This window comes from Doryrhamphus excisus, linkage group LG15 (assembly GCF_037039965.1).
Source record: "Doryrhamphus excisus strain RoL-2023G ecotype Guam linkage group LG15, RoL_Dexc_Guam_v1.1, whole genome shotgun sequence".
NCBI classification, from domain to species: Eukaryota; Metazoa; Chordata; class Actinopteri; order Syngnathiformes; family Syngnathidae; genus Doryrhamphus; species Doryrhamphus excisus.
The window spans coordinates 13,152,297-13,171,143 of record NC_136371.1 but is presented as its reverse complement, the minus strand read 5'-3'; the positions used below and the strand labels follow the sequence as shown (position 1 = coordinate 13,171,143).

Below are 18,847 nucleotides of genomic sequence, written 5' to 3'. Positions count from 1 at the left end.
CTCGCTGCAACCAAGCGTCTTCTACCTGAGGGGGGAGAAGGAAGGCGAGGGGACACAGGCGCTGGACACGCTGGTCAGAGGAGTGAGTTCCTCACAGGCAAAGTAGTCCTTGAGTGGAGCCAAAAGGTGTCGAATGACGGGGACGCTCCAGGACTTGCCCAGAACCTTCTGCCTCTTTAGGCGGCTCATGTTCCTCACGTCCGTATAGTGTTTAGGGAAGCCGAAGATCCTGGTGAAGGATCAGACAGAGCAGAGATCGTCTCGTCACTCTTGTGTCTCACACACACCCACACACACACGCACACAGGTCCTACTTTTCAAGCTCTGTGATCCACAGGTTGTCCTCTTTGCCGTTACAGAGGACAGGAAGTAGAGAGCAACTTTTGCCCTGCTTCAAAGAGTTGATGTTTGAGGTGATGGTTCTCACTTTGGTGACCTGGAAGGATCAAACAAAGAGCCCACAGTTCACGCCAGGGGTGTCCAAACGCAGCACTCGTAGATATGATAGGAAGCTGTGTGATATACAGTAGGTTAAAAAACTTTTTAACTTGCTGCACAGTGGAAGTGCACGTGCATGCAACCCTGCCGCGGTCAGGCCCACCTCACCCCTCTGGTGCACGTCTCAGCCCACTCCCACTAGCCAAACCTGCCACACTTTAGGTGTGAAATGGGCCCAGACCCGCTGAGACTACGCCATGAAGACTCTCATGAAGCCATGTGTGGACTCACTGACCCTGGCTTCCCTGCCGACCTCCAAACAGTCCTGGAGATGTAGCTTGTCGCTTTGGGAGGCTGCGGTGGGCCTGACGGAAACAAGAGGGTACAGTTGACCTCTTACTTTGAATAGACAAGGTATGAGAAATGTGTCACCTTATCTCGTGTCCTTTTGAGCTGAGAAGCCAAGCACCAAACCAGGGTGAAAAGGAAGTCGGCATTAAAGGAGTAAGTGGACTCACCTGCTCATGCCCGGGATGTTCCCCCAGAAGTAACGAGCTCGGTGGGCTGGGCTGACTGTGACGGCGTCCACCAGGACCGGGTTGCACTGTCAGACAAGAAAGCGAGTGTAATCCCAAATGGAGGAGAGAGAGAGAGAACATGGATAAGGAGACGGTGTGGAGAGAGGAACCTCGAGGAAGCGGCAGATGTTGACTTTGTCGTGCACGTTCATGAAGACCACGTTCTCAAAGAGCCAGAAGAACGGCCTGTTGTCTTCTTCTTTGGGCTTCAGCAGCTGCAGGATGCGGTAGTAGTCGAAGAAGAGCCTTCCGGAGCCCTCTGGAGAAGGGAAGAATCTTACTTTGTGCTTTTTTTTAGCTCGACAGATGTTGTGAGTTTTCCAACTAAACCAAATCCAATGTGGTCATTGTGCTAGGTCAAACTAAACTATACTCTTGTTAAATGTATTGATTCAACTGTACCATGAGACACGATTTGGACTGCTTTGGGTGCAACATCTATACTTCTCAGTGCAGGTGTGTAACCATTCATCCACCACATGGATTTACAGTACATTCCTACGATACCACTACATTGATCCGTGGTCTCTAAGTTTCCATTCCGGACAACATATATTGATTGAAAGGTAATCAATCGATTGAATGCATATTGGGAAATAAAACATTGGATTTAAGCATGGCAGGCATAATATGGATGTGGGCTTTCGCTCCCCAGAGACGTTTTTTGAGTAAAACAAAGAGGTGATGATGCAGCTCCACAATAGAAGAGATCATGTTTGGTACAGTTTGAAGGTGAAAAAACAGCCACAGGTGGCAGAGTGCAATTTATAAGAACTCGGCCTGCCCGCCGCAGCAACCAGGAAGTGAAAAGGCATCGCCATGTTGTGTGAAGGAGGTTAGGCATTGAAGGGAAATATTAAAGCATAACACGCATGCACACACACACACACACACAGTTCAGATGCAAATGGGACAACAGTAACTAGTTCATGGTGTATGTTTGTCAATACATGTTTTTTATGTAAAACAACCATTTTATGTGTTGTTTATGCTGTGGCGTTGCTGTTTAGACAATGGGTGGAATGAACCAAAACAGACCGTTTAGGTGGGAAGCACAAATCCAAGGAAATACGGCTGGAATAGGCACAGATTCTGGAAGATCTAGAAAGTTTTCTGTGTAGCAGCAGGAGTCCACAACTCAATACAAGGCTAGAAACATGAGCATAATAGGCCCCCTTTAAGAAAAAACAGTGGGCCTGTAGGAAGGCTTGCCAGTATCCAGGTACTTATTTTACTGTCACGCAGGTTGAATTTTTGTCCAAAAAGTTCCTGAATCAATTTTAAGTTACAGAATGGTTTCGCATTGTATCGCTCCACGTGGTGATATGAATCCCCTTATCTCCGAGCGACGGAGAGTGTAAGTAGGAAAGAGCACCAACTGGGACGCAGCTCCCACTTTGGGTACCGAGAGGACATCAAAGAAGGAAACATGGCTGCTCATCAATCACTGACCGTAGATTCCTTTCCTGTTTGGGTTGACGATGGAGAGGTCGTTACAGGGGCTCCCACCAATCAGCAGGTCAAACGGACCCCACTCCTCGATCTGCAAAAAAGTGTAATTTGATTCCGTGCGGCCCAACATTTCAATAAACTTTATAGTATGTGTGCTCATACGAGCTGCTTGGTGATATCGCGGGTGTCACCAATGTGTTTGATCTTCCTGTCGTGGTTGACCGTCGCAATGGCGATGGAATCCTCACAAATCTCGGAGGCGACATAGGTCTCTATTTTAAAGCCGAGCTCCTTCAACACCAAGTAGCCTGCAATGCAACGATGAATTTGTCAGGAGAAACATATAACACAAATGCCATTGGACAAAAGCTGACCTGTGCCAATGCCGTCAAAAAGCGAAAGAACTCGGAGGGGTTTGCGTAGGTTGGCAGGGATCGATGGGTAAACACGGTGGGGCTCCTGGAAAGAAAGGTCACAGGTCAAGGAAAGGTAGAAATTAAAGTGGAACACACGGAAGTCGCTTGGACACTGTCGTGTAAATCTAGCCCTGCTTCCTCCCCGGATGGCAATAATGAAATCCTCAGACTGCAGTGATTCGACCCCTGCTGAAAAAACCAACCCTTGACCCCGGGAGTATTTCCCACTATAGGCCGGTGTCTAACCTCCCATTTCTGTCCAAGATCCTTGAAAGAATTGTAGCACAACAGCTCAATGATCACATGGCTTTGGGTGATCTTTTTGAACCTTTTCAGTCTGGTTTCGGGATGAACCACTCCACTGAATCAGCCCTTGCAAAAGTGACAAATGATCTTCTTCTATCTATGGACTGTGACACATCTACAATATTGTTATTACTTGATCTCAGTGCTGCTTTCGACACTGTCGATCACTCTATCCTACTGGAACGCCTTCAAACATATATTGGTGTTACTGGTCCGGTACTCTCTTGGTTTAGATCTTATCTTGAGGATCGGACGCATCGTGTCGTTTGTGATGATATGACTTCAGAGTTCTGTGGTGTCACTTGTGGAGTTCCACAAGGTTCAGTGCTCGGCCCTCTTTTGTTTAACATTTACATGTTGCCGCTTGGCGACATCATCCACAATCATAAGATTAGCTTTCACTCTTATGCTGATGACACTCAGCTATATGTCCCACTAAAGTTAACTGACCCACAGGACTGCTCTAATTTGGAGGCTTGTCTCATTGATCTTGAACATTGGATGTCCTGTAACTTTTTACTCTTGAACCCTGATAAAACTGAGATGTTGATCATCGGCCCCGCTAAACAGAGCCGCCTGTTTAAGGACACCACTCTGAGTTTTGATAATAGCATAATTTCCCAAAGTGACAAGGTGAAAAATCTGGGTGTGATATTGGACCCGACTCTATCCTTTCATAAGCACATTAAGAATGTTACTAAAACAGCATTTTTTCATCTTCGCAATATTGCGAAGATACGACCTATCCACTTCTGATGCAGAGACCCTAGTCCATGCATTTGTCACGTCTCGCCTTGACTACTGTAATGTACTGCTTTCTGGTCTTCCAATGGCGAGTCTCAAAAGCTTGCAGTTAGTACAAAATGCTGCAGCGCGACTTCTTACAAGGACACGTAAGTGTGACCATATTTCATTTTCATTTAAGATGTGACTTTAAGGTACTGCTTCTGGTTTACAAAATATTACATGGGTTGGCACCTTTTTTTCTGGTTGACCTAATTGTACCCTATGCTCCGTCTAGAAACCTACGCTCACAACATGCCGGTCTTTTCACTATCCCGAGAGCCAGAAAGAAGTATGCGGGCTCTTATATGAAAGGCAAAGCCCTCTAGATAATGCTTTTTATATCAAAATAAAGTTTTGTACCATTCATTGAGTTTTATCATTTAATTAGGACATAAAGGTCAGATTTTGCTTGGACAAAAGTCTTGTCGCATACAAAAAAATTTAGAAATAATACATATACTTAATTTTGAATACACAAATATGCTACAATAACATCAGAACATAAAGTCATTGTACCTTGGAAAAAAGAATTAATATTGTGTATGGCTTCCATGAGCTTGGAGGACTGCATCCATACGTCTTGGCAATGACTCAAATAACTTATTGATGAAGTCATCTGGAATGGCCAAGAAAGCAGTCTTGCAGGACTCCCAGAGTTCATCAGGATTTTTCGGCTTCATCTTCCAAGCCTCCTCCTTCATCTTACCCCAGACATGCTCAATAATGTTCATGTCTGGCGACTGGGCTGGCCAATCCTGGAGCACCTTGACATTCTTGGCTTTCAGGAACTTGGATGTGGAGGTTGAAGTATGAGAAGGAGCGCCATCCTGCTGCAGAATTTGCCCTTTCTTGTGGTTTGGAATGTAATGGGCAGCGAGAATTTCTTGATATTTCAGGCTGTTGATGTTGCCATCCACTCTGCAGATCTGTCGTACACCCCCATACTGGATGTATCCCAAAACCATGATTTTTCCTCCACCAAACTTGACTGTTTTCTGGGTGAATCTTGGGTCCATGCGGGTTCCAACAGGTCTTCTGCAGTATAACCCGCATGGACCCAAGATTCACCCAGAAAACAGTCAAGTTTGGGGTAAGATGAAGGAGGAGACTTGGAAGATGAAGCCAAAAAATCCTGATGAACTCTGGGAGTCCTGCAAGACTGCTTTCTTGGCCATTCCAGATGACTTCATCAATAAGTTATTTGAGTCATTGCCAAGACGTATGGATGCAGTCCTCCAAGCTCATGGAAGCCATACACAATATTAATTCTTTTTTCCAAGGTACAATGACTTTATGTTCTGATGTTATTGTAGCATATTTGTGTATTCAAAATTAAGTATATGTATTATTTCTACATTTTTTTGTATGCGACAAGACTTTTGTCCAAGCAAAATCTGACCTTTATGTCCTAATTAAATGATAAAACTCAATGAATGGTACAAAACTTTATTTTGATATAAAAAGCATAATCTAGAGGGCTTTGCCTTTCATATAAGTCATTTCTGATTCCAATTGAGCAACTACAAGTCAAGTTATTATTTGTTGTTCCTACAACTTGGATAAGCGACAAGACTTTTGTCAGGGACTGTAAAGCCAGAGAAACAATGACATGATAGACATAAATAAGATGGCATACTCACACATGGGCAGTTCCTTGTTTGTGTCTGCACAGCATACTTCCTGTGGTGGCTATGGTCTGATCGTGTTTTTTGTAATGGCGGCTTTACATGGCTTTATACTCATATTACCCAACATAGTAGACACTGCAATAGTAAATAAAGCCATTTAAGACGTGACTAAAACTCCTGTTGGTGTGTGTCACAATATTTGTGTTCCCAGTTTTAGCTTGTCGTGGATTGTGGCCCCAAAAGTAGCCCGTGTTATTACGATATTATGATTATTATGTTATCACTCACAATAAATGTTGCTTCTGCCGATCACGTCTTCCTTGTATTTATATTTTATTTCATGAGCCATTTTTGGGATTGAAAATGCTTAATTTAGTTGAAGAATAAGCACAATTTGTTGAACATTTCTTTTCTCTTTGAATTATAACAGGCCAAAAAAAAGATGCAACTCACAAACTCCATGGCGCTGTTATTGGCGAAAAACTGCTGGACCTGAATGCTCCAGTCCTCTCTGGGAATGAGGGCCCTGTGGGCTCGGTGGTCCTGGCACAGGTAGCAGATCCACGGGTCGACATCCTTGAGCGAATCAAACGTCCCGTGACCTACCAGGATGTCCAGACAGTCTTCACAGTAGGACCTTGGTGAAAAGACAAGAAGGCTGTCAGTGGGCTGAAAGGAAGGAAAGGGCAGACGAGCAAGCGCACCTGCAGCAGCCATCGTTGCCGCACAGGAGGACCTCCATGCCGTAGCAGCAGATGGTGCAGTAGGACTGGTAGCCATCGTCATCGTAACGATACAAGGTCTCTGTGAAGTTGTCCTGTGAGCAACCAAGTTTTGAGTCATACAGCTGCTCCTTCGCAGAGGAGCGAGAGGTGCTTCCTTACCTTGCACTCCGAGCAGAGACCTCCTTTGAACAGAGGATGGAAGATCTCCACAGTTTCCAATCCACAACACAAACAGAAGTCTGCAGAGGTACATGATGGGTCCCACAACCACAAGTCATATCAAGTGCAGAATTCTTCACCCCGAACTTGCAGACAGCCTTGCATTTTAGAACACACTGACCTTCGATGTCTAGGTCCAAGTCCAAGATACTCTGAATGGCCTCCTCTGCAAAATAACATGGCCATTAGCTACAGCAGGGACTACAGCATGAGTGACTAAGAAGGAGAAATGTAGAGCAGCCAGTAGACTGATGACGATAAAAACTGCTGGGTATGGTTTACATGCAGTAGTATGCTTCAACGCTGCCCATTAAAAAAAAACAATACCTTGTGAGCCACAATATTCACCAAGTTTGATTGCGTTAACATTTATCCTCAACCTATCTATCTTAACTCATGTCTCCTTCTGAATCAGGTCTCCACATTTGGTGACCCCGACGAGATTCACATTTCTTTGGACACAATTTTATGACATGCATGTTGAACAGAATAGTCCAGCCACCCATCCATCTTCTACCGCTTATCCGAGGTCGGGTCACGGGGGCAGCAGCCCAAGCAAGGAGGCCCAGACTTCCCTCTCCCCGGCCACTTCGTCTAGCTCCTCCCGGCGGATGCTTAAGTGTTCCTGGGCCAGTTGGGTGACATAGTCTCTCCAACGTGTCCTGGGTCTTCCCCAAGGTCTTGCTACCGGTTGGACGTCCAGGAGGCATCCTAACCAGATGCCCAAGCCACCTCATCTGGCTCCTCTCAATGCGGAGTAGTGGTTCTACTCCGAGTCGCTCCTGGATGATCTCTAAGGGAGAGCTCACAGATTGTATCCGCAGTCTCGTCCTTTGGGTCACTACCCAAAGCTCATGACCATAGGTGGGGGTAGGAACATAGATCCACCGGTAAACTGAGAGCTTTGCCTTTCGACTTTGCTCTTTCTTCACCCCAACGGACCAATGTAGAGTGTGCATCATTGCAGACGCCACACCACATTGCATCTTTCTCTCACTCGTGAACAACACCCCGAGGTACTTAAACTCCTCACCTTGGGGCAGGATCTCATCCCAGACAGATGGCACCCCACCCTTTTCCGGATGAGAACCATGGACTTGGAGATGCTGGTCCTCATCCCGGCCGCTTCTCACTCGGCTGTGAACTAATCCAGTGAGAGTTGACGGTCACGGCTCGATGAAGCTGGCAGGACCACATCATCTGCAGAGACCCAATCCAGCAGCCACCAAACCAGAACCCCTCCACACCCTGTCTGGGCCTGGATATTCTGTCCATAAAAGTCAGGAACAGAATGGGTGACAAAGGGCAGGCCTGGCGGAATCAAACCCTCACAGGAAACGGGTCCGACTTACAGCCGGCAATGTGAACCAAACTCTGACACCAGTCCTACAGGGAACGAACAGCATGAATTAGCTGGTCCCATACCCAATATTCCAGGAGTACCACCCACAGAATTCCCAGAGGAACACCAATGCCTTCAACTATCGGACGGATCCTCCTTCCCTCTGAGGAGACCTTTCCAGGGATGCTGAGGAGTGTGGTTCCACGATAGTTGGAACACACCCTCTGGTCACCCTTCTTAAAAAGGGGCACCACACCCCGGTCTGCCCCCGATGTCCACATGATGCTGCAGAGCCGTGTCAACCAAGACACGGCCATGACATCCAGGGCCTTAAGGAATTCTGGGTGGATCTTGACCACCTTACGGCCAAAGCACCGATCAGCCGCCTCGGCTTATAGTGATGGCGTTAATTCATGGTAACGGAACTACAGTCCCCATGGTGCTTCAGAGTGCAGCTTCAGGAATTAGACAGTTGCACGAGTACTGTATGTCACATGAATCTGACAAATCTTAAGTAAGTTTGATGAAGAGTAAAATCACTCCATCTTGTGTTTGGACTTCTTGGACCACAGCAGATGTTTAATTATCTCAGATGAAAAAAAGTGGATGCTAACGAGTGACGCGGAGGGTCGAGAGGTGGTGGTAGGACTGCAGGTCTCATAGTGTCTCTCTCTTTGTAGTGTGTCTCTCTCTTTGTAGTGTCCCACAAAAATCCACTATCAGCAACAGGTTTGGAGAAGCTGGGGTGCGTAATGAAGAGGACAGCTCAAGCTCAAGGGCTAATTTGCCTTGAGACTCAAGTGCCGCCGACTGTGACAACTAAAGAGAGAGGGAGACTGACAAAGTGCGTGACAAAGGAATCATGAGGCTGTTCAATTCTGATACTGAAAAAGACGTTCCCAGGAGCAGGATGCAATTTTCCTCTTGTAATTATGACTTATGTTTCACTGAAGGGGCTACTGTTGCTGGAGTTAGGACTTGGGTCATGATCAGTGTTGTGAGTTCCTCACTTCCTAACTTCTCCAACAGTAACTTCCTGTTGCTGTCCCATAATCCCATGAAAACTAATCTTGACCTATGATTGTTACCATACTTCTGGATGAAAGCATTGTTGGGGAAGAGAAGAGAGTTCACCTCTGAGCTTCTGGTCCGGCTGAGTGTATGTGGCGCTGGTGGACCGGTTGACCTTATTGTACTTGGCAAAGGATCTCCTCTTGGGCACATAGTCTGCCGAGGGGTCACCGTCAAACATCAAGCTCCTCAAAACGTTCTCTGAATTGGACGTCTTCCGACCCGCTTTGCCCTTCTCCCACTCATCCTCCTCTTGGTCCCACTGGTCCGCCTGTTTTCTGCTGGACTTCGCAACCCGCTTCACCTTTTTACGCTTTCCCGTGCTTTTGGGGGTGGACTGGTCGCTGGAGTCATGTGGCGACAGCTTGCTCAAGGAGATGCATGCTTCCTTCACTTCAGCGTCTGTGACGTTGGGGGCGGGGCTCTTCCTTTTTTCCTGCAGTGTGATGTTTGGCTCTGCCGTACCTGGATCAATGACACAGATATACAATTTACCAAATATGTTGTTGATCGCTAAGGAAGCTTTAAACAACAAGCTCCAAAATTATTTTGTCTGTACCGTTGTCTGTACCGTTCCCGACGTGCACAGGATTGAATCCATTTGGTCCGGTGGGTTGAAAGCCTCCAAAGGCCCAGTCCAACATCCGCTTCATCATGTCATAATGGTCACGTGGAGACGAAGGAAATGTCTTCTTACAGCGCAGAGCTGCCTCCTGATGCACAGGAAGACCAAAACGGTGTGAGACGGCCATCATGAAGTGATGGTGCTCAAACCCCCAACTGTACGACAGTGTCGTACAATTAGCGGAGGCGTCAATAGAAAATAAAACATTCATAACAATAAATGAATATTAAGATTTGCCCACCAATGTGTTAGACATTTATCTTCCATATAACACATGCTTTGAACAATAACACACCTAATTTACGGCTTTTTCTTAAACAATAAAATGTCTGTAAATGTACTTATTGAAATATTAGGACTTAACTGTGTTCCCCCATAATCTTCCAAAAATGATACCTTTATTTTGTCATAATATCATAATATTACTACTTTGAAAATAAAAAACATATTTTTTCTTTCATATTTTAAATTCACACTGCTGAAATGACACAAAATTACAGTTATTCTCATAACAGTCCAACTTTATCGTAATATTTTGACTTGTAAAATTACTGTTGATTTCTCAATTTTTGCTGTTGTTATTATTTGTTTTTAATATATTTTCTACCAGTCCAGGGTGTACCCCGCCTGTTGCCCAAAGACAGCTGGGATAGGCTCCAGCATACCTGCGACCCTCGTGAAGATAAGTGGCATAGAAAATGAATAGATGGATGGAATATGTTTTCTTGTAAAATTATAGATGTGCCACAGTACTGTCTGCCCTTCCTTGTATAAAGTACACATTTACTTGAATGAACTTGGATTTTTACACACAATTTGTAACTATGCAAATCATGTTGATCCTTTGGAGAAATAAAGTGTAAGTTTTAGAATACAACAAGACTTTCATAAAGCATTGTGCAATCATAATAAGTAGACATTGGAATCAGTGTTGTATAGGATGACACACACCTGCAGAGACAACTCAATAGCCTTCTTGTACGAGTCCAGGATGCTGAAGGACCGGGGGCAAAAGTTCTCTCTGAAGTCGCCAAACGGTTTCAGCGTGCCCTCGCTCACCTGGAACCAGCACAAAATGATGAACAATCACGTCCGGCCCAGGTCACATGGAGTGGGTCAAACAGAGATGGTCACACGGGTAACGTTGAGCAGGACAAAAGGCATGCACAGTGGGTCACAGAACAGAAAGCAGAACACAAGCCAACAAATGCCTCGATCGCCTCATTTCTACTTTACCCTGATCACATGATCGATCGTGTGACTCACCTGACAAAATATACAGCGGCCGTACCACGACACCATCTTGCTATCTGGAAAGTCCTGATCCTGCTGGTAGGATAAGACCACAGCTGGCCATAGAGCGTAACTCTCTAACTGCCCCCAGACCAGCTCACCAGCCTGCACCCACCCACACACACACACACACACACACATTAAGTTCTGATGTACGCTATGCTATCATCCTAACATGAAATATCTTACGCTGAATTTTCTAGTCGAGCTTGTGGACTTGCTGGTGACTTGGACATTATCGTCCTCACTGCTAAGCACGTGTATAACCTGGCCCAGACCTGCAACACACACAAACAGAGAGAAGAGAGCAATAGATCGGAAAACATTGGATGTAGTACCACTCCTGACCTGTAAGAGATGCTGCTTGTTTAACCTTTCGTGTTACATCCCAGTAAGTTTCGACGCATCCCCTTAAATTATAGCACCGTACAAAAAGAAAAAGAACAGTAGATACGTGCGTACGGCGGTGTTGCTACACTGAGGAAGGATGCCACTTTTGCCAGCTGCAACCATCACGAATAAAGTATCTTTGAAAGGTATCTTTGGACATGTGAAAGGATCAGCTCCTGTGAAATAGATGGTGATAGCTAAGATGTGTAGTGGTCTCATTAGAGAGACTTCCTCCTGCCCTTGCAACGCCCCTTACAGTATGCAAGACAACCATAGGGTTAAAGGTATGAGGTTGTTTTCTTTTTCTGTTTCATTTATTTTTAGGACTTTATTTTATATGGCCTTTGTGTGTTTTGTGTACAGTGTGGGTGACTTTGGTGTAAATTAATGTCTAATTTAGGCATACAGTAATCCCGACTAATAGGATTCCTTATTTATGAATGCAATCAATGTCCTCTGGACCCATGGAAGTGCCGTCAGAGGTTCAGAGTTGCATTTTAGCTGGATTATGTCCACTGTGTTGTTGATTATATTATTATAATTGCCCGTCGTTCTGTCAGTCTGCTGCTTGTCCCATTGAACAATTAGGGACACCTAGTGACCAATGTACAATACTACATCTAAAATCCACAGTTTCATCGCGGCTTTACATTCCATGTATTTGCCCTGTAGTTCATTTATGACAATGCTTAATTTATGCAATGGAATAAGAAACAGCATGATGCAGCAAAAACAGAAATTGTACATAGACCAATGACCTTCCTGTTCTTAATTTGGAGGAAACGCCATATTACTGCTGAGTAATCACGAATGCTGGCATATAATCCTACCTACCTATAGGGGACCCATGTCTCGCCTTGGGTGATCTTTCCACATGTGGTGTGATGTCAATCAAGTCTGTGCAAACAAGAAAGACCATGCAGCAATGTTAGTTGTGAAAATAGCAAATTCTAAAACTAGAAAATTCCAGCAGAAAGTTTGCATGCAACCTGTGCTGTGAACCTCGGGCCCAGTGTCTGCTGTGCAACGCAGCCGAGCAATGCCGTGCATACATTACTAGAGGAATTTGGCAAAATAGCTAACATGCTAACTGTTAGCACATATAGGCTTTTAAACAGCAATAAAATAGCCAAAATTCCAACATGCTAAGATTTACCATGGTGACACCTGGCCAGATAGCACGAGGTGGTGAAAGTACAAAGGCAGTTCCATAGTGTCCACACATCATGCCATGTGTGTATTTTCATTTAGATATGCATATAAAGTCAAAATGCTAATAGTTAGCATGGAAGCATCTAGCAAGAAAGCACCAAGTCCCAAAAGCGTTGCTGCAGTCCCATAGTGTCCCTACATCATGCCATGTGTGTATTTGCCTTTAGACACGAATAAATTAGTTAAAATGCTAACATGCAAACAGTTAGCATGGTAGCATCCAGCAAGAAAGCACCAAGTCCCAAAGGTGTTAAGGCAGTCCTATCGTCTCCCGACATCATGCCATGTGTATATTTGCCTTTAGACATGAGTCAATTTGCTAAAATGCTAACAGTTAGTATGGTAGCATCGAGCAAGAAAGCACCAACACCCAAAAGTGTTAAGGCAGTCCCATAGTCTCCCTTCATCATGTCATGTGTGAATTTGCCTTTAAATTAGTGAGTAAATTAGCTAAAATGCTGCAGATCCATGAGGTGTATCGGCTGGGAAGGGAATCATTGTAATTGCACAGGACGACACACAGTCGTTTTAAAAGGGAGGGGCTGGGGGGAGAAGGAGAAAAGGTGTAAACTCCATTCTACTGCAGCAGGTGGCGGCCATATTGACAATGAATGAGCACAAATCACTGAAAAGGCTGAATCCCTCATGTCGAACACAAGTTTATCGCCAAACGATTCGAGATAAGGACACCACAAGACAACCATGACTGGCTTCACATACATCTGCTTGTTTAGCAAATCGGTTTAGAAATGACCGCAATAAGACGAGTCGAAAACATAGGAAAATAGTTTTCACCAAATGAAATCAAGCTAGCTAAAACGGTGTGGCCAGGAGGAGGAGTTGTTTGCAAAAAAGTTATTTTTCAGCCTCCTATGCTCTTCCGTCAGAGTGAGAGACAAAGTGGATTTGGGGCGTGTGCACACCTCCTTCTGACGAAGATGGAGCCAAAACTGAACATCCAACGAAAAAACTAAGAGAGTTGAGAAGTTTGTCTCAAAAATGAGCCATTAATCACGTTTCTACATGACCGTATGGCTGAGCTACAAGTCTGTGAAAAGTCTGTACATTCTCGTTTTTCTCTGGCATGTGGTGTTTCTAAAAATAGAACCGGTGTACCAAAGAATAAATACAGAGTCTCGAGCGTCACGATTCCGGCGGTCTAACATGTGTGGGGGTCCTTCTTGCGGTTTTGTCCACATTACACGCACAAAAAGAGGCAGATTGAGATATTCATTCATTTATTTTCTACTGCTTATCCTCACGAGGGTCGCGGGGGTGCTGGAGCCTATACCAGCCCTCTTGCACGCATGCACGGGGAGATCATGCAAACGCCACACAGAGATGCCCAAGGGTGGAATTGAACTCGGGTCTCCTAGCTGTGAGGTCTGCGCGCTAACCACTCGACCGCCGTGCAGCCCAGATTGAGATCTAATAATAGCTAAACTTTTGAGGCATAATAAGATGCTCTGCTATGCAGAGCCCCCCCACCCCCATTGACTGCTGCTTGGCAGCTGTCAGTGGGGGCCTGCAGTGCAGTGCATGCCCATAATAAGTAGACTGATTGTGTCATGAATACAATACAAGTCTCACCCGATGAATTGTCTGTGTCTGTGGAGTCAGTATCGCTTAGGTCCCATAGACTCCTTCCACGCGACTGAATCTTTTCTCCAATTCCGGTCAGGACCCCCGGTCTGTGCAGAGTTTGTGGACACCCGTTTGGTGGGAGTGAAGTTGTTCTGGATACTTCCTCTGCGCCCTGGCAGCTGATCAGAACCCTGGCACTGGTGAAAACCTTCAAGAGAACAAACATCCTAATCCATGTATTCCTTTATCTTAAATGTGTCTTACAAGGAACACTTCCACCAGTACATTTCAAGTATGCTGTGAAGGCACTTCCTGATTTTTGCCGTCGGTCGACTACTGTCCAGCGCTACGTGCTAAAGGTACATACTGTACTTTCACACATCACCTGCCTCTTGAGGCCTTGTGCTCTGCAGTTATACCTGGTCATGAATTGCAGCTTGTGCAGTCCTGGAAAATAAATGATTGGATCGCCCTTGTTTCTTCAGTCTCTTGTTCATTTTGAAGCCTGGCACAACTAAAGATGCATCTGTTTGGACAAATATAGTGATGACAACAAACAATTGCTCATAAGAGTTCAATTGAAGAGCCGATATCTACTGTAATTTCCGATGTATAAGCCGCTACTTTTTTCCCACTGCGGTTTGTACAGTGATGCGACTACTTTGTGGCTAAAAGCTACATTACCAATGATGCTTAGAGTGCAGGATCCCGTTTAGAAGACTTTCGTAGCGATCTCTGTCACATCAAAAGTAAATTTGATCAAATGTAGATTTTGCTACCGCTTATGTTTGGACTGCCCGGTCCACTAATGGGTTTCCAAAGGCTGACGAAAAGAATAGCTCAAGCTAAATAACTCATTTTCCTCGAGACAAAAGTGACTCCACGAGGGACAACGAGAGAGACACTGACAAAGTGTGTGATGCCAAAGAAGACAACTTCAGTGGTTTTGCTTCCCAGTAGAAGGAGAATTGGCAGTGATGAATGATGATGAACGAAAAGTTTAAAAAAATTGTTTCTGTGTACCAATATCCCAATAGCTTATAGTATTGTACTGCCATAAATGAAACTCATAAGCTGTTTTTGTTGTCATTGTTACAAACGTACCTTTAGTTCCAACAGGTATTAAAAAGAACAAGAAACTGAAGCAACAAGGATGGTCGAATCATTTTTCCATGATTGTAACGTTAATGAATTGGCTGTAAGTGCACTATTTGTTGTCCCCTTCCAGTCTTCCTTCCCATTGGCCCACTGGTCTCTCCTTCAGGACCAATCACAAGCTTGACGTTGAGACAATGTCTCAAAAACAATGCTTCTGTCAGTACACTGTGCAAGAGTGTAAGTACGGAAGTGCACCTATTGAGACAAGTCACGGTGTCACTCACCTGAACCAAAAGCTGCTTCATGTTCAGAGAGCTTGGCAGGGCCAGCAGGGTCAGGAGGAGGCGATGTAGCACAGTGCCAGGACTTATGGCGGCCAACGTCTAGGAAACATAACACCTCTCCATGTAAGTGGCCCTATACTTTTGTCTATATCATGCAAATGAACATGAGGGATAACAAATGGCTTTTGTGTGTGTGTGTGTGTGTGTGTGTGGTCCTACATTGACCCAACAGTCAGTAGCTCCTTTGCTGCGATGCTCCTCCAGCAATTTGACCAAAGTCAGGAAATCATCCTCCAGCTGCCGTGCATCAGCAGAACCCGCCTCACAGAGACCCAGCTCCGTCCCCATATCTGAGATCACGTGACCTGACAACTGAGAGCCCAGCAGGGGAAAGGGGAAGGTGACCACAAGTGTCCTGAAAGGTGCCAAACAGTGAAATGCATGAAAAAGTCTTACGTCGACGTCTTCTGGGAATTTGTGTACTGAATTGATGTTCCTCAGCACCACGTCTCCAAAGCGCTCAGGAATACTCTGTGTGAAACTCTCCAGTACTGCTGTGTAAAAGGCCGCCACATCCTTCAGGAAGTTGAGACGCTCCTCTTCTCCTAGGTTCACAGTCTGTAGGTAGTCGCGAACGCCATCGCCAAATGTCACCTCTGCTGTGGGGAGCAGCTCTGCTTTGTTGTGCAGGAGGGACACGTCAGGCCTTTGGATAAAGCGTGCGGCTGCGGGCGGGCGGAGGAGCGCGACGGCATAGGATCGAAGTAGCACGGACACCAGCCGCAGCTCCGTGGCCAGGTCTGCCCCGCCGCCTTGCGTGGCCAGGTCTCGGAGAGGCTCCAGAGCCTCGGAGAGGAACAGGAACCGCAGCTTGAAATGAGCATCCATCAGCCGGGCTTTGTTCTGTTTACCACAGATTTTTAAATTCTGCATCAGCTCCCCCCAGCTTGCCACCACTCTCTGTATGGAGCGGACAAGAAACAAGAAGTTCTCTGAGATGGGACTAAAAGCTTTCACGGGAGGCTTCACAAAGATCAGTTTAAGAACATCGCTAGCTGAGGAGTGGCGTGAGTAGGCGTCAATGTCTCCCACAAAGTCCACAACGTCGTTAAAGGAGCCTAGGAGGGCCGTCAGGCAGGCTTTTCCGAGCATGTCAGGTAGCCGGCAAACAGAGATCACGGAGGGGCTGAGAGACTTGAGCCAAGACTCAAACATGTCACAGTTGCTGTAAAACAAACACAGGTTGGACAAGGCTGCCCCGAGAGTCTCCTTCAGAAACTTCTCCAAAGCTTCTGGGATGACGAAGGGCTTGACAGTGGCCACCTTCAGAGACCCCAGCACACGAACCACGTGGATCCCTCGGCTCTGGTCCAGGTAGCCTACTAAGACAAGGATGGTGCCTTGCTCCACCTTCAGCTTCCTCATCTCAATGAGATAGAGGCAGTAGGGGGAGTGCACACACATTCGAGCTAGGTCTTTGACTCGAGCCTGAGTCCAGATGGTGTCCAGGGGAAGGTCAGAGAAGCCCAGCTGACCTTCACAGTAAGTTCTCATGCTGCTCAGCAATGTCTCAGTGAAGTAGAAACCATCCCTGTCTACTCTGTCTTTCTTTTGCTCCTCACTCATTTGACTCTCTTCTGTCACATCCATCATCTCATCCTCGGATACCAGTGAGATGATGTCGCAGCATGGCCCGATGGTCTTTTCTGTTGCTGGCTCCTCCATCTTCACAGTGATCTCCTGAGTGAGGTGAGGAGCCTCCTGGGAACACACGTGAGAAGACGGCTCCTTAGAGGGGTTGTCCTGCGCAAATATCACAAAATTCCTGCAACACTACACAAATGTGGTGCGAGATTCTTTGTATTACCATGGTTAGAGAATACATAAAATATGGATCTCAATGTGAATACTGTAGGGTTGTGCAACTTACTTATATATATATACACATATAATGTCTTTATTTTTATAACGGGTTTTTAACCTTTTTACAGATTTTTAAAAATGTAATAATGAATGAATGAAAGTTAGGGTATAATATATACATATATATATATGTATATATATATACAATGTATTTATTTTTCTAATGGGTTGATAAAATGAACTACTTAAGTAAATAACAACGATCGACTAACTTGTAAGAACAGGCACAATCATTTTTTTCATAAACAAGGTAGCGCAATGCATGCTGGGACAGCGACCAAGGCGGCAACAACTATCCGGGTGTTTTGGTTACTCACAGCAATTACATGAAGACAATTTCTCTGTATATAATACTTCTGCAGATTCAACAGTTTACAGTAAACTGCAGGATTTTTATTTAAAAACAGCCAATGTGAAGCCAGGCTGCCCTTCCCGGAAACTGAAATCAATAAAGTCCGGAAGTGATTATTTTGCCCAATCACATTGCAGCGGGAAACATTGTAACCAATAGATTCAATGAGAACTACACTTTATATAAACTGATTTGGGATCGGATTGCGCGCTGTGTCGCGCCTTGTGAAAAAGTACTCTTACGAATTCAGGTCAGCTGTGCGCGCCTCGTGGAAATTCAATGCAGCAAGGCAACATGGCGAGGAACATAAGCCTGATCCAAACAATGGAACAAAACAATCGTACAGCTCCACTCGGGACGCGTCTGGGTGCTAACACTAACTAAAAACATACAATTACATCTGCGAGGGCGTTCATTTAACTTTGAACGAAACGCAAAGTTGTTGTCGTCACTAAGGTGGATGTAAACAACACCCATGCGATCGATGGGGAGCGTATGAGCAGAAAGTGAACATATAATTTCAATGGAGCGCAGGGTAATGGTAACGAGATAACTTGGATACCATGCATCAGAAAGAAGATAAAGTTGTTCATTCTACAGAATAAACTAACGGTGAAAGTAACGCGTATTGCGAGTTACATAACACAAAAAATGGTGATCTATTTGTAATTGTGTGTTTACATAGATATGGTTGACAGCCTAATGTCTTTACCAAATAAACTGTAAGTGCTGTAAAAATAAAATAAAAAAAGACTGCGTGTACTTACCATGGCCGCGTCGCTCCTTGTGGGTAATCAACAAGCAACAATCTGTGGGGGTACCGCCCCCCCCTCCTCCTCCTCCGCCGCCACAAAACCCACCCCTCCATCCCCTCAATCGAAACCTCCTTTTGCGCCATTTTCTATTGATACTATCAATGCTCTCAGTCATTGTTTTAAGGTCATATACATTAACTATTATGGCTACACTGTAAGTGACAGCTGCTCTTAAGTCGATGCCGCGTTCACCGAGCCGTTCGCTAACAATGGGTTTATGCGGCAGGGATGCTAGCAGCGTTGTAGCACGGTACCATTTACTTCAATTATATTTTTCAGCATAAATACTCAATTTAATTACTTTTACGTT

General features: G+C 45.2%; 1 protein-coding gene across 1 annotated transcript; it reads right to left on the bottom strand.

The window, feature by feature from the left end:
• Positions 1 to 21: 21 nt before the first annotated feature.
• On the bottom strand, positions 22 to 18,562 carry LOC131104074 (uncharacterized). The gene is made up of 23 exons (XM_078796871.1): positions 18,490 to 18,562; positions 15,904 to 17,208; positions 15,667 to 15,819; positions 15,448 to 15,546; positions 14,072 to 14,273; positions 12,104 to 12,166; positions 11,069 to 11,157; positions 10,853 to 10,984; positions 10,538 to 10,645; positions 9,521 to 9,674; positions 9,025 to 9,426; positions 6,670 to 6,714; positions 6,489 to 6,568; positions 6,309 to 6,421; positions 6,058 to 6,241; positions 2,843 to 2,927; positions 2,631 to 2,776; positions 2,469 to 2,559; positions 1,127 to 1,275; positions 957 to 1,042; positions 734 to 803; positions 315 to 436; positions 22 to 229 (listed from the first exon to the last, which is right to left on the bottom strand). Exons 1-23 carry the CDS (start codon positions 18,490 to 18,492, stop codon positions 22 to 24), a joined length of 4,089 nt encoding a protein of 1,362 aa, XP_078652997.1. The 5' UTR covers positions 18,493 to 18,562.
• Positions 18,563 to 18,847: the final 285 nt, after the last annotated feature.

Bases quoted from the DNA above. Each gene is read 5' to 3' on its own strand.
- LOC131104074 (XM_078796871.1), bottom strand. The intron at 2,777-2,842 runs GTCAGCTTTTGT...GTTGCATTGCAG, and splicing joins TTTTGACGGCATTGGCACAG to GCTACTTGGTGTTGAAGGAG. The intron at 804-956 runs GTGAGTCCACTT...TGTTTCCGTCAG, and splicing joins AACATCCCGGGCATGAGCAG to GCCCACCGCAGCCTCCCAAA.